The sequence below is a fragment of the Ochotona princeps genome, unplaced genomic scaffold (genome assembly GCF_030435755.1).
Source record: "Ochotona princeps isolate mOchPri1 unplaced genomic scaffold, mOchPri1.hap1 HAP1_SCAFFOLD_3447, whole genome shotgun sequence".
Classification (NCBI taxonomy): Eukaryota; Metazoa; Chordata; class Mammalia; order Lagomorpha; family Ochotonidae; genus Ochotona; species Ochotona princeps.
In genome coordinates, this window is record NW_026700886.1 from 14,277 (window position 1) to 39,152 (window position 24,876).

Consider the following 24,876-nt stretch of genomic DNA (forward strand, 5'->3'; position numbering starts at 1 on the left):
AGCAACAAGAGCCGTAGCGACAGTAGTTATAGTATAACCTTGGGTCTAGGTGACGTCGAAGCCTCAGCAGCAGCCATATAAGTCATCTGAGCCTTTTTCTCATGCAGACGCAGCAGGGGAAGATGTTGACAAAGAAATCTGCGTCTTTATAACAGCAGTAGCAGGACAAGGAGTCTCAAACTGTAGTTCCTATGCGGGATACAATGAAAGGACAGCAAGGAGCATTGAAGAGAAAGTGTGGAGGGAGTCATGCGATGGGTGGCGGTGGTGGTGGTAATGCAGAGGGGGAGTAGTACTAACGCAACTGACAGCTCACCCTGCTGCGAAGGTATGTTGGAGCAGGCGTCTGGCTGTCACAGCTCATCACAGCGCGGTGGCGCGTGCATAGTAGGGAATAAGGACCATACTGCACAGGAGAACACTACGATGCATGAGGAAGAGGAGAACGGCGAGCCAGAAGTAGTAGTAATAGACGCGGATGAAGAAGAAAGAGTTGGAGGGAGAGGGAAACGAGGGCGAGGCACACAGAAAGTGACAACCACGATGGCGACAGAGCATCCGGACATGTTCTCCGAAGATGGAGCAAGAGGTCCGCAAAAAAGAGTAGCCCTAGCAGCATCAGCGAAAGCAACAACACCAACTGCAGCAACAGCAGCAGCAGAGGAAGAAGAAGAAGAGGGTGGGAAGAAAAGGCTTCTGTGCCAGTCGTGTCCGTCATTAATGCTCGTCGACTGGTATGAACTAGCCATGCTCTACGCTAACTGGAAAGAAAACAAGCATAACCAGAATGCTGTATTTGAGGCTTTCTTTCGTAAAGCTCCCTTCCATGGTGAATTTGCGGTCATGGCAGGTGTCAAGCAAATGGTCGACTTTTTACTCTCTATGTCTTTCAATGAAGAGCATATGAAATTCTTCAGGTACAACGGGAAGAAAATCGCCTGCTGCTGTTCTCTCTGACTCATCTACTATCTGTAATATCTGCACGTGTATGCTATATATCTGCTGCTTTTCATCTTGCTGCCGCCGGTACTACTGCCAATATAATGTTGCTACTATCGCTGCCTCTGCTGCAGTGGTGATTCTGCTGCTGCTGCTGCCGTGTTGTTGCTGCTGGTGCTGCCGTGTTGCTGCTGGTGCTATCGTTAGTGCTATTGGCGTTGCTACGTGCCTGTTGAGTTGTCTGCAGTGGTGGTGGTGCTTCTCTTCGGCGGTGGTCTATTAAGTAATAATATTATCACTACCAACCACTGCATGGTGAAAGGCTTTAACCTCCCTCATGGCTGAGAGGCTGCTTCTACTTGTGTTGATGTTGATGCACGCATGCTGCTGTTGTTGGTGCTAGTGCGGTTGCTGTTACTGCTGATGCTGGTGCTGTTGTGCTGGCGCGGTGCTGTTGCTGGTGCCGGGTTTGTTGCAGGTGCTGCTGGTGTTGTTGCTGATGCGGCTGCTTCTGTTGCTGGTGGTGCTGTTGCCGGTGCTGGTGCTGCTGGTTTGTGTGTGTATGTGTTTGTGTTAGTATATATATGCGTGCTTGCTTGTACGTGCGTATATCCCTCTGTGTGTGTATATGTCGTCATGTATGTATGTATTTGCATATATATATATATATATGCATGCGTGTTTGTATGTGTGTATATTCCTGTGTGTGTGTGCGTCGTTATGTATGTATGTATCTGCATATGTCTGTGTGTGTATATGTGTGTATATGTGTGTATGTGTGTGTGTGTGTGTGTGTGTGTGTGTCCGTATATGTGTATCTCCATTTGTGTGTGTGTATCTCTATGTATGTCTATAAGCGTATATTCGTGTCTGACTGTATGTGTGTATGTAGGTATGTATAACGGTATATATGAAGAATGTACGCTCTTGTTCTTGCATATAGACATGCCCCATTACCTTTCGCTGCATCTGCTTGATCTTGTGCTTCTTTCTATTATTTCTGCTCTTTTAGCTTGTGCTGTGTTTGCTGCTTGTGCTGCTGCCCACTGCATGCATACCTTTTTTCTCTTGAAGACGTCACTTTCCCGGAGCACCCGAGGACTTCTTCGATTATTTGAGTCATATCAGCGCAGCGAACCTTAATGTTTGCGGTATCATACGGCTTCTCTTTTTTGACTACTTCTATACTTTTCTCTCTCTATGGCCGTCGTCAATATAGTAAACTGTTGGCATTATTAGTACTGTTTTACCTGTCCTCGCTACTACTATAACTACGGCTACTACTGCTATTGCTTTTGCTATTGCTTTTGCTGCTGCTCCTACCGTTAGTGCTACTGCTACTCGTATTGCTTCTACCGCACGTAGTGCTGTTGCAAGTGCTATTGCTACTACCGCGGGTATGGGTATTGCTAGTGCTCCTGCTAGTGCTACTACGCAGGCAGTGCTACTGCTAGTACTACTGCTGCTAGTGTCACTGCTAGTGCTGCTGACTGCTACTAGTGTTACTGCTACTATAACTACTACTAATCCACTACTAGTGCCAGTACCAGTACTACTGCTACTATCATTACTAGTGCTACAACAAATATTACTGTTGCTAGTGCTACTACTACCAATACTATTGCTAGTAGTGCTACTACTATTGTTAGTGGTACTACCACTACTACTGCTAGTGCTACTAGTACTACTGCTGCTACCGCTAGTGCTACTACTACTACTACTGGCAGGGCTACTACTACTACTACTGCTACTGCTACTACTATTATTGAGACTGGTACTACAACTACCGCAAGTACTGCTGCTACTGTTGCTACCGTGGCTATCAACAGTCATACTGCTGCTTAGCTGCTCATGCACCGGTTGTATTAAACATTATGAAGCTTTATTGCCTTCCCCCGCCCTTCTTTTTGTTCGTGTTTGAGAAGTGAAACTTTGCAGGAGACCAAATATAGACGTATATGCATATACGTTGTCTCTGTGTATGGAATGTTAACTTTTTTGTATGCAGTATCAAACACGTCTCTCTGTCCCTCTCACTATATAGCTGTAGCTATGCACACATGTATACCTAAATTATACAGCATCAAACATATACATATATAACTGTATATATGTGCACACACATATATGTATATATACTGTATGCAGTATCAAACATGTCTTTCTGTCCCTCTCACTATATAGCTGTAGGTATGCACACATGTATACCTAAATTATACAGCATCAAACATATACATATATAACTGTATATATGTGCACACGTATATATGTATATATATTTATATAAATGTGTATATACGTGTATGTAAGGGTGCTCTCATACTAGCGACAGGTACATGAAGAGGACCGGTAACATTGTAATATTTACATAATATATAATCAGAAGGTCTCGGCATATCGAAACACGAGCAAATGTACAGGGATATGTACACCTATATTTACATGTACAGACAGATTTTACTCGTATATATATATATATTAAATGCGAACAATTGAGTAGGTGTCATGTATGTCACATATATCTGCATGTGTATGTATATATATATGTATATATATATATATGTAAATAAGTACGCAAACTCTCTCTGTCTATATATATATATCCATGTAGCTATGTACGTAGGTAGGTATGTATAGGTGTACGTTTGTACGTACGAATGTATGTATGTACTTATGTATAAACTTTGTGAAGATGAGCGTCTGTTTACATAATTTATTACCGACAACGATATCAGAGGATATTTCTAAAATGTCTGTCTTCGTCTGTCTCTGAACATAATATACACATGTATATACCCATGTGTGCACGTGTGTAAGCATGTATGTGTGTATGTAAGTCTTTATTACGGTGCGTCTACGTATATGTGATGTTATTGGCACCAATACCAGAGGCTATTGTCGTATCTGCTACGTGTCTCTATATATATACATATATATCCATGTAAGTATGTACGTAGGTAGGTATGTATATGTGTACGTTTGTGTGTACGAATGTATGTATGTACGTTTGTATAAATCTTTGTGAGTATGAGCGTCTGTTTATATATTTTATGACCGACAACAATATCAGAGGATATTTCTAAAGCGTTTGTCTTTCTCTCTCTCTGAACATATACACATGTATATACCCATGTGTGCACGCATGTAAGCATGTATGTGTGTATGTAGGTCCTAATTACGTGCGTCTATGTATATGTGATGTTATTGGCAGCAATACCAGAGGGGACGGTGGTATTCCCGAAAGTACCGCTCATACGGGTGGAGGGGCCCCTTGCGGTCTGTCAACTCGTTGAAACTCCCGTCCTCAACATATTAAACTTCGCTGTACTTGTTGCTACGAATGCTGCCAGGTTGGTCTTTCTTTCTTCTTTCTCGCTTTTTCTCCCTCTCTCTCGCTCTCACTCTGTCTTTCTGCTTCCTTCTTTTTCTTCCTCTCTCTCTGTTTCTGTGTGTGTTCATCTCTACTGACCTATGTACTCGTCTGACAGCGTCTCTCACCCCCTCTGTCCCTCCCTTTCTCATTCTCTCTCTCTCTTTGTGTCTGTCGCATTCCTCCTTTTTATCTCTGTCTGTCTGTCCACTTTAAGTACATACCCTTTCTCGTATGTTTTTCGTTTCTGTTTTTCGCATTTCCAGTCTCTCTCGAACATCGTCAGTAGTGCTACTTGCTGCCCATTGTTCCTTGTAACTAATACTACTCTTACTACTCACTGTCCGTGCGTTAATATATTTATATATATATATATATGTGGCAGGCAAGAGTCGAGTACAGTTTATGTGAAATATTGTAGCGGCACTATATATGGGTATTCGGAAGCAGGCTGGCACAGCAACTCAACATACATATACGTACATATAGATATATATACATTCATACATATATGCATATATATATATATATATATGTGTATACATATATATATAGATATGTATGTATCAGTATATGTTAAGAAATGTTTTTCATTGTCTCACACAGAGGGAATTGCAACCGCGGAATAAAAAAGAAGAAGGAAAGAGAAAGGAGAGGAGAGAGAGTGTCTTTTCATGTATGTCTGCTTTCTCTCCGTAATTCGTTATATCTGACGTTTGGTTTCGTGTGTACAATTCCCGCTAAACAAAGTGCATGAGTTGGTACAAATGTGTACATTGTACACATGTATGCCTTTGAAGAATTTACATCTCTTTATATATCTATATATACATATATATATATATCTATATATATATGTATATATAGATATATATATATATGTATATATAGATATATATATAAATATATATATATGTATATATATATATATATAAATGTATATATAGATATATATATGTATGCCTTTGAAGAATTTACATCTCTTTATATATCTATATATACATATATATATATTTATATATATATATATATTTATATATATATATGCTTATACTACACTATATATACATGATAGTGACGCACGACATAGAGAGCATCAGTACGGTGTGTAGTACACAGCGGTCGCTCCACAAACTGCTTAGATTAGTATCAATATATATATATATTACATATATGTATGTATTGAATATGAGTATATATATCTTACCTAAAAATATATATATACATATATGTCTGTGTATAGATACGCATATACACACATATGTATATATGTATGTATGTATATCTATAAATGTAAGAGTGAAGCGCGATATTGAAAGTCTGTCTTAAAGAGAGTGTAGTACGCGAATCACCGTGCATGTAATAGAAGTTACCACTCGTCCACATGTGTATGGCGTGCAGACGTGTGTATGATGTCGACAGCAAATTATATGCGCAGCAAATATATATATATATACACTAATTCCATATATATGCATACCCATACATATACATATACATATCCGTGCATGGATGCATACATACACATTGTCCTCCCATACATATGAATACGTATACAAATCGGTACATATATGCATACATATACATACTGATACGTATATACATACGTATTCATACACATACACACATACGTACCTCTACGTATATACATATATATATAGGTTTATATGTATGTGTACATAACCGTGTATATAGGTATATATACAGCCAGTACCTCGAAAGTCAAAGCTGTAAGGCAGGTTTATTTCAAAATGGCTTTTAGGTTCTACGATAACATATCGGCATGCATTTGTTTGCGTAGGTCTATCTGGTTGTGTTAGGGAAGGTGGTTCCTTTTTTTTATGTTCTTCTACTGCCCACTGCCTCGCCATGCGCTGTGGAGTAGTTCTGCCGTCATTAGCATGACTATGGCTATCACTACTGACAATTGTATGGGGTTGATATATCTACAACGGCTCTGGCCATTCCTATTACTATTAGTAGACGTACAACTCGGAGCACTAAGACGGATATCACTACAATAGCAACTACTACTACTACAATTACGAGGGCTAGAGCTACTATCATATACAGTAGAGCTACTATCACTGCTATATCCAGTATTATTCTTGTAGTGCTTATATTATACGCAGGAGTATTATTACTACTACTACAGCTAATATTGCTGCTACTACTCCTATTCCTACTATGAGAGCTACTCCGATCGTCTGTAGTGCACATACACTCGCTGCATGTACAGCTAGTACTAATACTACTACAATTACTATCATAAACGCTACCTTAATACTACTACTGTCACTACTCTTACAGTTAGTACTCCTACCACCATAACAACACCAAGCACTAGTATTACGAGAGCTACTGCTACCACTTATAGTAAAAGTAAACCTATTGGATTTGCTACTACTCGTATTACTACTACTACTACTATTAGTACAACTACGGCTACTACCATAGTTGCTATCATACTACCACCACTAGTACTCGAACTGCTACCTCCCTTTACGTATTACTACTACTGCTATTATAGGAGCTACTACAATTATTTATAGTAAAAATAAACCCACTGCACATGCTATTCTTTCTCTTACTATCATTATACCATGCCACTAGTTTGTGCTGATTAACGACTGAGCGCGGCTACTTTTAATACCTTAATATGACTCTTGGTATTGCTAGTGTAATACTAGTGCCCCGAATACTATTAGCGCTACCACTATTACTACAGCCATTACTGATATTACTACAAAGACTACTAATAGTAGTAGCAGTAGTAGTACTATTGGTACCACTTCTACTAATAGTATCGTTACTACCACTTGGATACGTACTACAACTGTTGTTTCCTCTTATATCAACACTAGTACTAGTCCTATCAATACTATCACTAGCACTACTATCACTACTATTGATATTACCACAACTTCTACTATCACTACTACTTCACCATCCACTGATACTACTACTACTACTATTGTCACGACAATTACTACTACCCTCACTATTACAACAAAAACTACTACTACTATCACAAAAATTGTGCTACTGCTACCACTACTGCTATAATTATTATTATGACTACTACTGTCACTATTGGGCGCAGTACTACTCGGAAAGTTGCTGTTGCTAGTGTATTTGATAGAACTACTGCTAACACGCCTATCAATACTGAAACTGAGGGCGACGAGGCAGCTCCTGCAGCACCGTGGTGGCGGTGGTAGTATAGGTAGTGATGGTGGTAGTAGTAGTAGTAGTAGCGGAGGTGGTGGTGATCACCCTTTTATTTACGTGTACCCCCATTTACTAAGATATATATATGTCAGCTCAAACATAATATCATATATATGTATATATACACGAATATTTGTAGTTCTAACAGTTGAAGAAATGCTCGATGTCGAGAATACTCGTGACTATAGCGTAACTGCTTGACATGTTTGTGTGTATATATATTAATATATATGCATGTAGAGAGGCAGCTGTAGGTGCGTGTATGTGTGTGTGTGTGTGTGTGTGCACTACTTCCCTGTTGTGTTACGATGGATGATAGTGGCTTATATAGCATTACTGCTAGGCATGTACATGAATGTAGCTGACATATATATACACATATACGCATAGCTCTGTGTGTGTGTGTGTCTATATATATATGTATATACTTATGTATGTGTGCGTGCTGCTGTTTCTTGTTCGAGAGAGTGATTAGTAGTGGCTTTGATAGCGTGAAAATTATACATATACACGTGGGTGTATGTTATATGTGATTGTGTAGGCTACTTTCTTCTGGTGCCACGGTAAATTCTAGCGGTTCTTTAAGCGTCCACTTGCTGAATATATACATTGGTATATATACAGTGTATATATATATACGTATGTGTGTATATATATATTTGTGGCGTTCGGCTACTACTACCTCCTTCGGCCTGTAATGGGGTAGATATTAGCGACTTCTCAAGCACAAGTGCTACTCTCTGCTAGGGACGTATCCTCACGTATATATATATATATAGGTTAAGTGTATATTGTGTGTAAGGCTGCATGTGTGTGTGTATATATACGTACTCATACGTCTATATACATAGTATATATGAGTTACGTGTATATTGTGTCTAACGCTGTATGTGTGTGTGTGTATGTATACGTACTCGTATATATATATATATATATGAGTTACGTGTGTATTGTGTGTACCGCTGTATGTGTGTATATATATACGTACTCGTACGAATATACATATATATATATATATATATATATATACGTCCCTAGCAGAGAGTAGCACTTATGCGTATATATATATATATATAGGAATTGCGTGTATATTGGGTGTCACCTAGTATGTATGTGTGTACGAGTACTTTTGTATTTTGCAGACATCGATTGGCAGCGGGTCTGAACAAGCAGCTCTTGGAGTTTGGAGCTCGACGAGCGCAGGGTATGCGCATCAGTCAGCGTGACTAGTGCTTGTGCGTTTGCTGCTGCTGTGGGTGCTGCTGTTGCTGTTGCTACTGCTGCTGTTGTTAGTGGTGGTTCCACTGGAGGTAATGTGCATGGAATGTAACTGACGTTGCATATGTACTCGTTCTCGCGTGAACAAGTGGACGTCTTCTTCTCCAGAACACTTCTACCGCAACAACTAGTAGTACGAGTAGTGCCTCACTCATATACTGCTTTTAGTGATATACAAAAAGACGGTCTTTTTCCTTAAAGACGCTATATTACGTGTCATGTAGAAAGCAAACACGTCTTCTCTGTAAATGCCGTGAATGTTAAACAATAATGCTGCTAATTCGTTAAAGAGTTGTTGCTGTGGTTCTCAGGCCCTAACGGAGCTCTCAGTGCCAGTCGCTACGCGTATCTCGGTGGATGTGATGCTACTAGCAACACAGAGGTATGACAATACGTGAGCAATGCGCATCGCTAGTTCTGTAGTCTGGTATGGACTTCATTGCCGTTATGCTAAGTTGGTTGGCTTATGTTTCAATATACGTACATACATAGATAAGCTGTTAGTGCTGGGTTTGTGCACTATACATATTATATATATGTATACACATATTCTTGCTAGTTTCTCAATATACGTATGTATAGACATATATATATATAGATATATCGATTTAAATAGTGCCACCAGCAACACATTAATGTATTAGTGAATGTGTAATACGACGACCTACTGTTATTGTCTGGTACGCAATCTATGACTGTTGCAAACATTTTCGCTTCTTTTTCGGTATATATACACTTTATGTATATATACGTATATATGTGTTACTATAGCTTGATTTCTGATGTGTATGTACCTATGTATATGTATATTATTGCGGGTCTTCTAGTCCATGTAGATATGTATATATATTTATATATACTAGTAACAACAACAACTACTACTGATACTAATACTAGTACTACTGCTAGCATTACTAGTATGTTTTTTTACTGGTAGTACTCGTATAGTATTTTACTTGCTGACAACACTGTGTCAGTGCAGACAAAACGTGTGAAAACTCTCACCTCTATATAAATTTCGCTTCAACTATTATTTCGTGGTGCTGTGGGTCTTCCTGATAGCGTTGTTTCTTCCAAAGACGTCTTATCAGTTGCTCAGAGAGGGGACGTTTGTGGTTGCTGCTGATTGACTTGTACACTTCTGATATATTGCTATTTTTCTCAAGTATACATATGTATGTATACATATGTGTGTAGATATATATATCTATATATGTATAGATGTATATATATTTCTTGTACAGCGTGCGGTTTGGTGCTATGGGTACAGCGCTAGTCCTCGTACATCTCCTTGTTCGGCCTGCGTTATTTTCTATGTAAGTGTATGTGTAAGTGTACGTATGTGTTATGTATGTATATCATGTATAGATATGTATAGATATGTATAGATATGTATAATTATGTATAGATATGTATAGACATGTGTAAATATCTGTATGTATGTATCGATATGTATAAATATGTGTAGATATGTATATATATGTGTGTATATGTATATATATGTATACTATGAGTAAATGTAAGTATGTATGTATGTATGTGTGTGTGTGTATGTGTTTTTATCTGTGTGGCTCTGTGTGTGTGTGTATGTGCGTGTATATGTATGTCTATGTGTGCGTGTATGTATGTATGTGTGTATTATATATCTCTATCTTCGTATCTCTCATCATATATATATATATATATATTTGTATGTGTTGCTGTGTACGTGGGTAATTGTGAGTGTGCGTGTACGTGTCTGTATCTGTGTGGACGTGTGCCTGTGGATGTGCTAGTATGTCTATGTGTCTGTACGTATGTATGTATATTTGTGCGTGTGTGTGTGTGTGTTTATATATATATATATATGTTCCTATATGTATATATATGTTGATGTGTGCGTGTATAACTGTGGGGGGTGTGCGTGTGTGCGTGTGCCTACTTTTATTTGAATATGTGTGGGTGTCTGTATATGTGTGTGTGTGTGTGCAGATGTGTGAGCATATATGAGTGTATATATGTACATACACATACATGATTATGCATGTGTGTGCGTGCAGATAGTACGTGTATACGTCTGCTGCAACCATTACTTAACAAAAACAGAGACCCATATACATGTTGCTTCCATATGGAATATTCTCCTGCTATTATGATTGCCCTGCTTCACCTTCTTTCTCTTACTTCTCTCCCTCTGTTTGTCCTGCCCTAAAGGTGTCTATTCAATACTTCATATCTCTACAAAGCTTCATGGCGCATGCCTGTATATATATATATACACATCCATATTTGTCTGCATATACGTATAATGTTTATATATATGTATATATTTATGTGCTGTGGTTGCGGCTGCAGTACATATGTGTGTTTCGCATTTCCCTCTCTCCCTCTTCTCACTCTACCGCCGTCTTATCTCTGATAATATACCTCCTCCACGTCCTTTGAGGGTCTACGTGGTGCATGCCTATGCATATATATAAATATACATATATATTTATACCACTCTCTCTCTATATATATATATTATTATATATATATGTGGCTGGTGCGCCGCTGTCGTTGTCTTCGTTTCTTTTTATCTCTCTCTCTCTGTCTTCCGCTCTTTCTCTGCAGGCATCGTTTCTTTTCGACATACCTTGAGAGGCTCTATGGCTCACTCGTTTATTACGTCTTTCACACATTTGGAGCAGTTGCACTGTATCCTTCCTCCAGCTGACGAAGCCGCTCGTTCGCCACCTCCACAAAGCGCTGCTGCTCCTGCAGTAACTAAGGAGAGTTTAAAATATTATGCAAATTTGAAAGTGGAGAGACCCTCTGACAACTTTATTGAATGTGTAAGTGCTTATCCCTTGCATCAACGTTTCCTGTAAGAAAGCAAATGCTTCCGTGTGTGATAAGGCAGTCAGGACATTACGACCTCATTTTTGCTTCTTCCGATATATCAGTAAGTAATGTGCTGGGCTATTACCTGGGTCTGTGTATCTCTGTATGTATATAATAAGTATATGTGTGTTGTAGGTGTGTATATGTGTGAGTGTCCATGCTGTGGTATATTTGGGTGGGTGTGTTTCTGTGTGTATATGTAGAGCTTGTGGGTATATGTGTGTGAGTGTCAGTGTGTATAGGATTATGCACGGATGCGTATGTGTGTGTATATGCATGAGGGGTGTAGGTGTGTGTGTGTGTGTATGTTTGTGCTTGTTCGTGTCTCTGTGTGCTTGTGTGTGGAGAAGGTGGGTACACACGTTTATGAGTGTATGTGCTTGTATGTGAGTGCATGCATTTGTCTACTATGCATATATGGGTCTCTGTGTATGTGTGTATGTGGCGTAAGTGAGCATACACTGTGAGTTCGTCACAGTACCGTCTACCAATGTATGTGTATGTACGCATGCAGGAAGGGGGGGGGCGGGTGTCTCTGTTTATATGCACGCCTCTTTTGGCCGTGAAGAAGGAAGAGGAGAGTAGGCCTATCACGTCTCCCACTATCATATGATGTTTCTTGCGTGTTCCGCCTCCGCATTGCGCATGCGCGTTGGTTTATTAATACAAAGGAGGACTATGCTGTCATGATCGACACTCAGTCTCACATAACATGAACCCAGAGAAGGAAACGCTGGAGCCGTACTTCAATCTGCTTTATAGAAAGAAAAGAGGGAAACGAGGAGCACTTTGTATCTTTCTTGTTGTGCACGAGTATAACATATATATACTATTGAGACCAACACCAGCGGTGTACCACCACCACCACCACTGGGCGGCTTGACGTATTTACGCCCTAAGAGGAGTGTCTGTTAGTTGGATATATGGAATTGTAGCAAGCAGAGACCCCCACCAAAGTGCACTGCATATTGCGAATAGTAGCACTACTACTACTATTACTACTAGTAGTAGTAATAATAGTACTACCTTACTGCTGTTAGTATGCTCGTCTCGACGGCTACTGTTACCATACGCTTCTGTGTGTATGAGCAGAGTGTAGGTGTTGTTGCTGAAATCTTGACCATGTGAATACATCGTAGAAATAAACGGGCGTATTAGATACTGTGATGCTGTTGGCTCTAGCTATCGAGTCTCGTACTCATGATGGCGGTGGTGCTGTGTTGCTGCTGCTCTCGGTGGTGGTGATGGTGGTAGTCGTCCTCGTCGTGTTACTACTGCTGCTGCCCTGCTGTTGCTGTGCTGTCGCTGCCTCTTAAGTGTGTGTGTGTGTGTGTGTGTTTGTGTCAGAGAGAGCTGCTAGTCCAACTACTGACATTGCGGCTGGTGTGCTTGTGATTGTGTGTGTGCGAGGGCGGCTGGTCTTGATGCTGCTGCTACTCCCTATGTGTGCGTGTGGTTGTGGGCTGCCGCTGTTGGTACCGCTCGTGTGTGTTCTTGGGGGGGATGGGCTGCTGCTGCTGCTCGTCCTGATGTGCGGGTGTGTGTACAGGTGTCTGTGTGTGCGAGGGCTGCTGGTCCTAGCGCTGCTGCTGCTCCTTGTGTGTGTGTGTGTGTGTGGAGGGAGGGGGGCTGATGTCGCTGCTTCTGCTGCTGGTGTGCGTGTGTGTGGGGAGGCTGCTGTTGCTAGTGGTTGTTAGAAGTGCTGCTGGTATTAGTGATGATGTTGCTGCTGGTCGTGTTTGGGTCTGTGTGTGCGAGTGTATGCGGAAGCTGCTGGTCCTAATGCTGCTGCTGCTTCTCTCTCGTGTGTGTGTGTGTGTCTGTGTCTGTGTCTGAGGGCTGCTGTTCCTAGTGTTCCTACTAGTAGTGCTGCTGTTGATAGTGTTGCTGGTGCTTTTCGTGTTGGTAATGCAACGCATATTCGTGGAAGAGGGGTGACGCCGGCGCTGGTGTGCTGGTAGCGCGCGCTCCCGGCCTACTGTCAGTGGTAATGCTGCTCTTACCGGTGCTGGCACTGCTGCTAGTGGTGCTGCTGCTTATGATGATGTTGTTGCTGCTAATGTTGCAGCTGTCGGTGATGATGGTGCTTTTGTTGGTGTTGTGCAGTGCGGGTGGTTACACTGCTGGTGGTGGTACCGCTGGTGTTGCTGCTGCTGCTGCAGGTGCTGCTGTTTATGGTGGTGCTGCTCTTATTGGTGGTTGTACTGCTAGCGGTCGTACAGCTGCTGCTTTTTGTGCTGTTGCTGCTAATGATTGTATTTCTGCAGATTATACCGTTGCTGCTTCTTTTCCTTCTAGAGTACTACTACTTTTGTTGCCTCTACTTCTGAAAAAACTGCTGCTTCCGCTATTACTACTTGTACTCATGCCACTAGTGTTGCTGCTGGTTTCACTATTACTGGTGCTGATGCTGCTGCTACGACTAGTACAAAACTACTACTGACGCAAGTACGGCTGCTGTTTCCGCTACCATCCCTCCCGCTGCTGCTACTATGAGTACGCCTGGTGGTGCTATTGCTAATACCTGTTCAACTTTCACTGCAGCTGCGCAGCTCCTGCTCGTGCTACTGCTGGCATTCCTTGTGCTTCTCCTGCTGCTGGTTCTCCTGCTCTTGCTCCTGCTGCTGGTTCTCCTGCTCTTGCTCCTGCTGCGACTGCTACTGCTCTGACTCATGCTGGTGCTGCTTCTGCTCTCGTAACTGGTGCTGCTGCTCTTGCTCCTCCTTTGTTCCTGCTGCTGCCGCTCCTGATGCTTCTCTTGCTCTGGCGTCTACTGCTTCTCCTGCAGCTGCTTTTGCTGGTGCTCTTCATGTAAAAATGCTGCTGTTGCTGCTGCTGTGGAGGTGCCCGCTGGTGGTAGTGGTAGTGGTGGTACTGGTCGTTGATGCTGTGTGTGTGCCTGGGCTGCTGCTCCTGGGGCTGCTGCTGTTACCATGTGCACTGCCGTGTGTTTACGCTGTCTTCCCTTCCCTTCTTTCCGCAGGCGAAGGAGTATCGAAAGCGGGTGGTGGCCTTGTGGCCGGCGTCGAATCTAGACACCGTAATGCATCACGGTGAACTCGCTGCATTTACAGCCTTCGCCCAGGTGATTAGACACAGAGAAAGAGATCATTAAGAAAGAGAGAGACAAGCGAAAGAGAAAGAAAGAGAAAAAGAGGAGAGCAATCACAACACATACAACACGCATACACATACACAGCATCTTCTGACTTACTACGTATATTCAACTAATACAATTACAGCTACTACACTTAACAGGTACTATATACGTACTCTTGGTGCTACTATTGTTACTACCGCTCCTGTTCCTACTAGTGTTACTAGTACAACTACAATTGCTCCCATTATTAGCACAACCTCTCTAATTACTACTGTTATTATTATTACTACTAGTGGTAGTACTATTCATTCAATGAAAAAGCATTCTTCAGTATAGATTTGTATACTTGAATATGTGTATGTATATGTGTATATATGGAAATGTCTGTATGTTCGTGTGTATGTATGTATGTATGCGTATCCTGTGTAGCACGTGTACATATGTACGTCTACACGTATAATTTGTATGTTTATATCTGTGCATGTGTATGTATGTTCGTGTATGTCTATGTATATATACATATATATGTGTATTTAACAGAATAGCACGTGGGAAAAAAAGAAGAGAGAGGAAGATAGACGAAGAGAGAGCGCGATGTAGGTACAAAATCGAGTGTAGCCTAGTTGCCTGATACTATATACATATATATATATATATATATATATGAGGATACTACCAGAGAGAGAGAAAGTGAAATATATATGTATGTATTAGAAGACGTCTCTCCTAACTACATGGTATATATATATACATATATATATGTATCAAAGGAGAGAGAGAAAGACAGAAAAAGACATAATACGTCTATATTGAACGAAGGGTGTTTCCGCTTGATTTGTACTTTTGTTGTAGTATGATAACACCGACTACAGCCACATACAACTGATACAAGGATATGATTTGGGTTGACTACGTACACATATACGTACATATATATACGTAGACATATATATATATATATATATGTATATGGTCTGTGTACACATATACGTACATATATATATATACGCATACATATATTTATGTATATATATATGTAAGTATATGTGTGATAGTAGCGGTAGAACGAGAAAGCGAGAGTTATGTATATTGTATATATTGATGGAAGCGTGCTTTCTGTTGAATAGATTAGATTGTGAATTTGTCTGGAAAGAATGGCCACGGTCCCTCCTCTTTTGAGAAGTGGTGTTGGTCATTAGCGCACAGGCATGTGTTTTGAGTCGGTTGTATGTGTGGCTGTGCAGACGTTCCCCCACGCGTTTCTCGCTCTTGTTGATACATACGACACACTCTACTCTGGTAAGACCCTTTCCCGGTGCTTTTAAAACTTCTCAACTAAAGAAAAAAAAGAAATGCGTATGGCAAGTCGTTTTCCCTATTTCTCGTTGTAGTCACAATACGACTGACGGCCGCTCAAACCAACGCAGCAGCATGATCCCTGCTGATATGTCAACTCTACAGGAGCCTCCACAGTATACATACATACACACACACACACGCACGCACGAAGAGCCTATACGCACACACCCCGAGCAGCAGTGGCTTCAATATTATTCACTTGCTGCTCGATCCATGCACTGCACACACACGTGCACACATACACGTGCACATACACACACACACACACAGAGACACACAGACAGCAGAAGAAGGAGAGTGAAACCCCTATCAGCACAATCTGACACACATACACAAACACATGTACAACATACATACAAGAGCAGAAACACTGTCTGAATCTTTCTCTGGAACACGAATTTTACCACTAGTATTACTACTATTTACTACACAGTCATATAGGGACGGTAGGAAAAGAAGGGACTCTATGTAAACAATTGTGTGTGTGTCCGACACACATACCCACACATATACACTCACACTAACACACATACACACACAAAACATACGAGCGTCGTAGCGCCATTATGTACGTACTAAGAAACAGACTGGGAAGCTGCGCTGTTACCATGAAGTATACTTACATTTCTATACGGAAACGCCACTTCTACATCTCTTTAAACACAGAGAGAGAGAAAGAAGAAGCCAAACAAGTTTTTGAGGGAGAAAGAGAGAAAGGCAGAACGGAACTGCTGGGGGACCCTATACGAAGATCGATTGTAATTTAATGATACACACGAGCCGGACAAATATCACGCAAGACGTCTACATAATACACGCACGTGTTTTTAAATGTCATTAGCAAGTATGCTAGTAACTCACACATACGTACACATACACTTACCCGTATACCCGCACACATACACACGTCCCTATACACACACACACACACTCACACGTATGTATGTATGTGTGTATACACACACCAGCCCTCTCACACATACAGTTCTGCTGGCGCAGGTAATGCTCCTCTACTGTTGCTGCTGCTACTGTTGCTGCTATTGTTGCTGTTGTTCCTGCCGCTGCTGTTGCTGGTACTACTGCTGCTTCTGGTGGTGCTGGTGTAACTGCTGCTCGTGGTGTTGCTGGAGTTGCTGCGTTTGCTGCTGCTGGAGGTGCTGCTGTGACTGTGCTGCTGCTGCCGTGTTGCCGCGATTACTGGCGATGTGTTGCTCGTACTGCTTGCTGCTTCTGTGATTACTGTTGCCGTCGTTGCTGTTTTTGCTGGTGGTGGTGGTCGTCGTCGTGGCGGTGGTCCTCCCCCTTGAGACACTTTTGTGGTGTTGCTGCTGTTACTGCGCGTGCACACAGGACTTCCAAACGCCATTGTTGTGGCCTCGGCTCTGATAGCATTCGGCTACCGCCCTGTTGGAATACGACTAGACTCTGGAGATCTCTCGTATCTCTCTCAGTACGTCATATCAGAACTTTGTCTGGTGAAAACTACACTTGCTCTGGTTATTTACGTGTCGTTGTATTTCTTCTTTCGTCCTCTTCCCCACAGAACAGCGTTTCAGATACGCTGTAAGACACCATAAATTAATCGCTTTACGGCTGCTACAAACACCATCATATATATATATATATATATGTATATACTTGTATATGTATGCATATACTTTTTATAATTATGTTTATATATATGAGGCACATAAATAGTGGTATATGTGTATGTGTATGTGTATGTATTCATATACGTATATAACTATGTTTATATATATGGGGGAACATATATGTTTTCATATATCTATGTGTATGTGTATGTATTCATATACGTATGTAACTATGTTTATATATACGGGGAACATACGTGTTATTTGTTTTTATTGCTCCTTCCTCGTTGTATGTGTAGATAGGTGTGTGTGTGTGTGTGGCCGAACTGATAACAACTTCTTCGTGAAGAGCACAAGGAACTCCAACTTCACTGCTGTCAACCATATAAACACACTTCGTATAGGTGCTATAACACCTTTTACTGTATACGCATATATATGTATATACGCTGCCGTTGCTCGTGGTGCTGTTGCTGGTGCTACTGCAGCTGCTGTTGTTGCTACTGCGGTTGTTGCAGTTGTGGAATTTCTGCTGCAGTTGCTCTCGCTGGTGTTTGCTGCAGTTGCTGCTTTTGTTTGTATAGTTCGAATGTGGTGTAATTGTTGTGTTTGCATTTCTCATCTGTATGACAGAGAGGCACGGAGACTCTTTCGCGAAGCAGCAGAGGCTTTCAGGATGCCGCCACTAGCGCATCTGACAATCGTGGCTTCAAACGACTTGAACGAAGTTATTATCTCTGCTCTTAATGAACAAGTAAGTACGAACACTACTATGCAAAAACATATACACATATATACCTATATCCATATATATATATATATATATATTTGTATATATACATATATATATGTATACATCTATATTTATGTATATGTGTACGCGTCTATGTATCGTGATACCTCTGTGTCGCGGCATACATCACAGTCATCACTTCAAAAGAGGTAAACGAAGTTATCATTGCTGATCCTCGATGAACAAGTAAAGACTGCCCTTATATATGTAATCTATATATATATATATATGTGAACATACACGTCTGCATTTTATATTGATATACAGTATATATATGTAGATGTATATGTATATTATATTATTATATATACATGTAGGTTCATGTATACACATATATATGTAGTATCATACTGGTATAACCAGGAATTGTTGATTTGAATGACCTTTGACGAAGTTATAATTGCTGCCCTTGATTCGCAAGTAGTTGATGAAGGGCATATATATATGTATATATATATACATATATATATATGTATATATATATACATATATATATATGTATATAATATATATACATATAAATATATATATATATATATATTACATATATTTATGTATGAGGTGTATGTATTATGATGCCTGAATGGGGGGCACGTTACGCCTTTTTTTTTGAGTGATTTGAGCAAAGTTATCAGCGTCGTGCTCTCAATGAACAAGTAGATAATAATGCCCCTACATTTGTATATAAACATATATATATGCGCACATTACATGCAATCATCCATGCATACACACATGCAAACAAACAGACATAAATACATATACATGTGCATATATACGCTCCGTAAGACACCGTACTACTCAAACGCTTCCCTGACATGCAGCAACGCGTACACCAGCACATGTAAGTACTCTTCAATCATAAGAAAATCTATACGACTATGTAGAGATAAATCACCCCTCTGTATACTCTAAGCCATACCTATATGTATATAAGTATTTATATACATATATGTTTCGGTGTATAGGTACGTATATATGTAGGGAGTCTGTCCTGGTGAGTGTGTGTATATCTGCGTGCATGTTTGTATACATCGTCGCTATGTGTGTGAGTGTGTGTATGTCTGTACGTGTATTTTCTCTGTGTGTGTCTGTGTTTGTGTGTACATATGCGGGTGTGTCTATGTCTGTATGTACACGCGTGTGTGCATGTGTGGGGGGTGTGTTTCGTACATATGGACACGTGTGTGTGTGTGTGTGTGTTATATGTACAGGTTTTGTGTGGGTGGGGTGTTGTGCGTATATATGTGTGTGCATACGCATGTGTATGTATTGGTGTATGTACAGACACGTGTGTGTGTATATGTCTGTGTGTATATGTGTGTTTTGTACATTTGTACATATTTGTATGTGTGTGTGTGTATATGCATGTGTATACATGATTGTATGTACAGACGTATTTGTATGTATGTGTGTTGGTGTGTTTTGTACTCGCGTGCATATGTGTGTGCATATGCATATGTATGTACACACACAATTGTGTGTACAGACGTGGGTGTATAGTATATGTGTATGTGTATGTATGAGTTTGTATGTGTACGTATGTGTATGTATGAGTATGTATGTGTATGTATGTATACGTACGTGTACCGTTACATGTACACATGTACATGTAGTTATATAAATATCTAATGTATGATGTATAGTGTATGTGCCTAATGAATCACGTATATGTCGAATGTATTACGTTTATGTTAGATGTAAAACGTATAAATATGGAAATATATATATATATATATACATATCTATATGTGTATATATATATATAGGTATGTAAAGTATGTGTATGTATGTACGTATGCGTGGGGGCTGTTTGATTCGTTGTTGCTGCGTGGTGTGTGTAGGGACACGAGTTGACGCGTTCGCTGTTGGAACAATATCTGGTCACATGTCAGGCACAACCCGCTCTTGGCATGGTAATTCGAAAGGAAAGTTTTCTTCTTCGATTGCCTTCTCTCTATCTGTCTCTCTCTTACACATGCATATACATATATATATATATCTATGTATAGACGTATAAATATATCTGTGTGTCAGTGGATATAGAGATAGGGCTATACAAAGATATAAATATGTGAGTATTACTTGTTACGTTCGAGTGATAGTTGCATACGTCTCGTGATAAGCTTCTGAGCGTCTCTCTCTCTCTTACACACTCCCTCACACAAACACGTACGTGTCGTCTCCTCCTTCGTTCTTTCTCTCTCTCTCTCACACTTTCTCTGTCTCTGTTTCTGTTTTCTCGCTTTTAATACTGCTCTCTCGCAAAAACGTACGAACATATATGTATATACATATATAACAACAAGCTGCCCATCTTGTTAGCAGCAATAATACCATGTTATTCATACACACTGAAACAACACACACACACACACATACAACCACACAACTACCAGCACACACATACCAGCACACACATACTAGCACACACATACTAGCACACACATACATACACATACACACACCCTGGTCGGGTGGCTACTCTCTCTGTCGCTCTGTCTCTACTGGCGTGAACATATGACCAAAGCTCTTTTACTCTCTCGCTTTCTCTCTCTTTCTCCTTCACTCTTTCTCTTCATTCACTTGCTTCCTTCTCTCTCTCCTTCATCTTTGTTTCTCCTTCCCTCTCTCTTTCTCTTTCACTCTCTCTTTGGCTCTTTCACCTTCTCTCTTACTATTCCTCTCGTTCTCTCCTCCTCTGGTGGCATAGTGGTGATAATACTCATTCACTCTTTCATTCTCTCTCTGTCGTCCTCTCCCGCTACCGGAAATATAGACACACACGCACACACACACATATACACAAACGAAGGTATCAACTCTTTCTCTTTTTTTATTTCGTTTTTCTCGCTCTCTCTCTGTCTTGACATATACGTATGGCAACACAAATTTCGGTAGCCCAGAAGATGTTCTGTCATCCTCCTTCTCCTTATGCACTGACACTCACACACACATGTACACACAAACAATACCACACGCTTATTTGCATGTGCTTCAAGCAGGAGCGAAGTGTATAACGACATATTCAGATAGTATATTGCAGGTATATGCATTATATAATATAATGTAATATATATATGTATATTGTTTGAATTCAACTCCCTCTCGTTATGCACTGACATACACACACATACACATACGAACATGTGTACACACGAACAGAGGCACACACTTTATCTGCTTGTGCTGCAAGCAGGAGCAAAGTATATTACTACATCTCCAGGTAATATATTACAGATATATCTATCATACAATATATAAGACCTATATCTATCTATCTATATATATATTCTCTATGGATTTATCTCCCTTTCCTTGTGCCACACCGACACCGACACACACGCACACATAGACATACACACAAGATGCACATAACCGAAGATACACACTGGCTGCATGTGCTGACAACCAGGAGCAGAGTATCTACCTATATATATAATGTATGGTTGATATCATACAATACATGTATTATATCTGACCTATTCAATGAATTATATGTATAGATGTATATAAATACATTCTGAAGGAAACCTTTTGTGTGCCACACATTTGCAAAATCTTCTCGATACTATATATATATATACATATACAAATATATATATATATATGCAAATGGCAAGCTTACCATTGAACGTGTACACGAAGCACGCGCTACGAAGGTGTGAAAGTGCCTTTCTCTATGAAACGTTCTACAATATTTAGCACACACATATACCAATATACAAATATATATATATATATATATATGTATATATATATTTATTTTCCTAGGAACAGATATACATGTATATATAGATACTTAAATTTATACAGGTCTACGTGCACATGAGTATATATATATACAAATATATTTACACGTAGATTCTGAGATGCCTGCAGGGATATGTATGTGAATATACATATATATGTTTTCTCTGTATATTTAAGAGCGAAAAGATGTATGAGTAGATGCTAAGAAGAGTACGCGGGCTTATATGTATGACAATGTATTCGTATGCATGCCTAGATGATTTGGTGTACAGACACACAAATAATACATGTGTATGTATGGGTATATACATATATTCGTGTTTGTGTACGTGTATATATATGTATATCTATCATATGCACATGTGTGATAGAGACGATAAGAAGCCGCCCTGCAAACAAAACACGCCGCGCGTGTCTGTGTGTCTTCACCAGGGAGCCCCTTCCCCCTTGACCACAACTTGCGATTTTCTGTGTGTGTGTGTATGTGTTGTGTGTGTGTGTGTGTGTATGTGTGTGTGTATGTGTGTGTGTGTGTGTGTGTGTATGTGTGTGTGTGTGTGTATGTGTGTATGTATGTGTGTATGTATGTATGTATGTGTATGTATGTATGTGTATGTATGTACGTATGTGTGTGTGTATTTGTGTGTATGTGTGTGTGTGTGCGTATGTGCATGTGTGTGTGTGTGTGTCTATGTGTATGTCTGTGTGTGTGTGTGTGGTGTGTTTCTCGGTGTAGCGAAGCGCATTTGTACAGAATGCATACACCAAATATGTCTTGCTGCAGTTATATCTTAAAACGCAGTAGCTGGCTACTGCTGCTGCTGTCGTTCTAGTTGACCACCAACACAGTTGACTGCTGTTATGTTGATCCACAGTTGTGTTGGTCCACAGTTATGCTGCTGCTGTTGCCGCTGATGGGGAGCCCTCTGTCCAGTTGGAGTTCTATTCGCCTACGGATGTGTTGCTGCTGCTGTTTTTCCTGGACGTAGATGCTGCTGCTGCTGTTCGTGTGTTTGACCGCAGAGGCTACTGCTGCTGTTGTTCGTGTGTTTGACCGCAGAGGCTACTGCTGCTGCTGTTCGTGTGTTTGACCGCAGAGGCTGCTGCTGCTGTTGTTCGTGTGTTTGACCGCAGAGGCTACTGCTGCTGCTGTTCGTGTGTTTGACCGCAGAGGCTGCTGCTGCTGTTGTTCGTGTGTTTGACCGCAGAGGCTGCTGCTGCTGTTGTTCGTGTGTTTGACCGCAGAGGCTGCTGCTGCTGGTGGTGCTCTCAGATCTGACGGGCAAGGTTACTACTGCTGGTGGAGCACTCACACAGACACAGACACACACACGAACACACATATACTGATAATGTTTGACCGCAAAGGCTGTCGCTGTACCTGCTGCTTTTACTGTTTTTTCACGCTGTTGCTACTGCCGCGATTTTTTGTAGACCGCAGGAGGTGCTGCTGCTACTGCAGTTCTTTCATACCCCCCAGGCTGCTGCTACTGCTGCTACATTCTTCAAACGCAGATGCTGTTGCTGCCGTTGCTGCTCTTGCTGGCTGATGATGCGGTTGCTGCTTGCTGTTACTATTGCTGATGAGGGAGATTTTTGCTGTTCCACTCTATACGGCAGAGGCTGCTGCTGTACGAGCAGCAGCGGCAGCTTGGATGCTTGACTGCAGTTAGTGGTGATGGTGCTGCTGCTGCTGTGATTTATAACGACAGAGGCTGTGCTATGTAACTCTCTAATTCACAGAGCGTGTGTGTGTGCTGGAATTCCTTCCTACTACACCGGAGGTGAATGTGTTGGCACTGGAATTTGACAGCAAAGGCGGTTTTATCATTTTTCGTTTCCTGATGACTGTGTGTGTCTCGTTTTATCCCCTTCCAAGGTTTACAAACTTGTCGAACTCGATGGGAAGCCATGTATGAAACTCTCGCAAGACTTCGAAAAGACATCTCTACCAGTAAAAAGGAGGTCTTTCGTTTTTACACACGCTCAGGCGCACCCGCTCTCGACCTTCTACAGGCAAGTGCAGCGTGCAATTATTTGCCTTACGCCTGCACGACGTCTAATGCTTCACAGACGGCCGGGCAAAGCAAAACAATGCAGGAAGTCGGTAATGTCTTATGCCATACACGAACAGTCAGATCACACACACACATACACGAAGAAGCATAAACACGCTCACAGACACATGCGCACACATATACCCACACACACATATTCATATATATGTATATGTATACATACATACGCACACAAACGTACACGTACATGTACACGTACATATACACGTACACGCAGAAACGCGTACACGTACACACACAACGTACGCGTACACACACCTACACATACACACACGTAAACATATATATATATATATATTCATATTCCTGTGTGTGTGTTTGTATGTATATACATATCGGTGTGCTTATCACGAATGAAGGCCACGTCAAACCACATCAGTTCTGTATATATGAATTCTATGCAGAAAATTATGTATACATATATGATCATATATGTTTAGATTTATATATATATATACATGCTCGTATGTATATATATATATGAATAAATAAATATATATATAAATACACGTATATGTAAG

The 24,876-nt window shown here is 40.7% G+C and overlaps 1 protein-coding gene across 1 annotated transcript; it reads left to right on the forward strand.

Annotated features, from left to right (window-relative positions):
• Positions 1-249: 249 nt before the first annotated feature.
• On the forward strand, positions 250-24,384 carry LOC131479364 (uncharacterized; the record flags this gene model as incomplete). Its single annotated transcript, XM_058659916.1, is given in 18 exon segments — positions 250-917; positions 2,014-2,090; positions 4,151-4,289; positions 8,683-8,744; positions 9,130-9,200; positions 11,411-11,432; positions 11,435-11,631; positions 12,159-12,261; positions 12,863-12,970; positions 13,787-13,896; positions 13,979-14,128; positions 14,664-14,765; positions 16,025-16,079; positions 17,490-17,589; positions 18,365-18,485; positions 20,369-20,440; positions 24,157-24,229; positions 24,232-24,384. Coding segments are annotated over 18 exon segments (2,383 nt in total), but the record flags the coding sequence as incomplete, so codon positions are not given.
• Between the last annotated feature and the right edge of the window lie 492 nt (positions 24,385-24,876).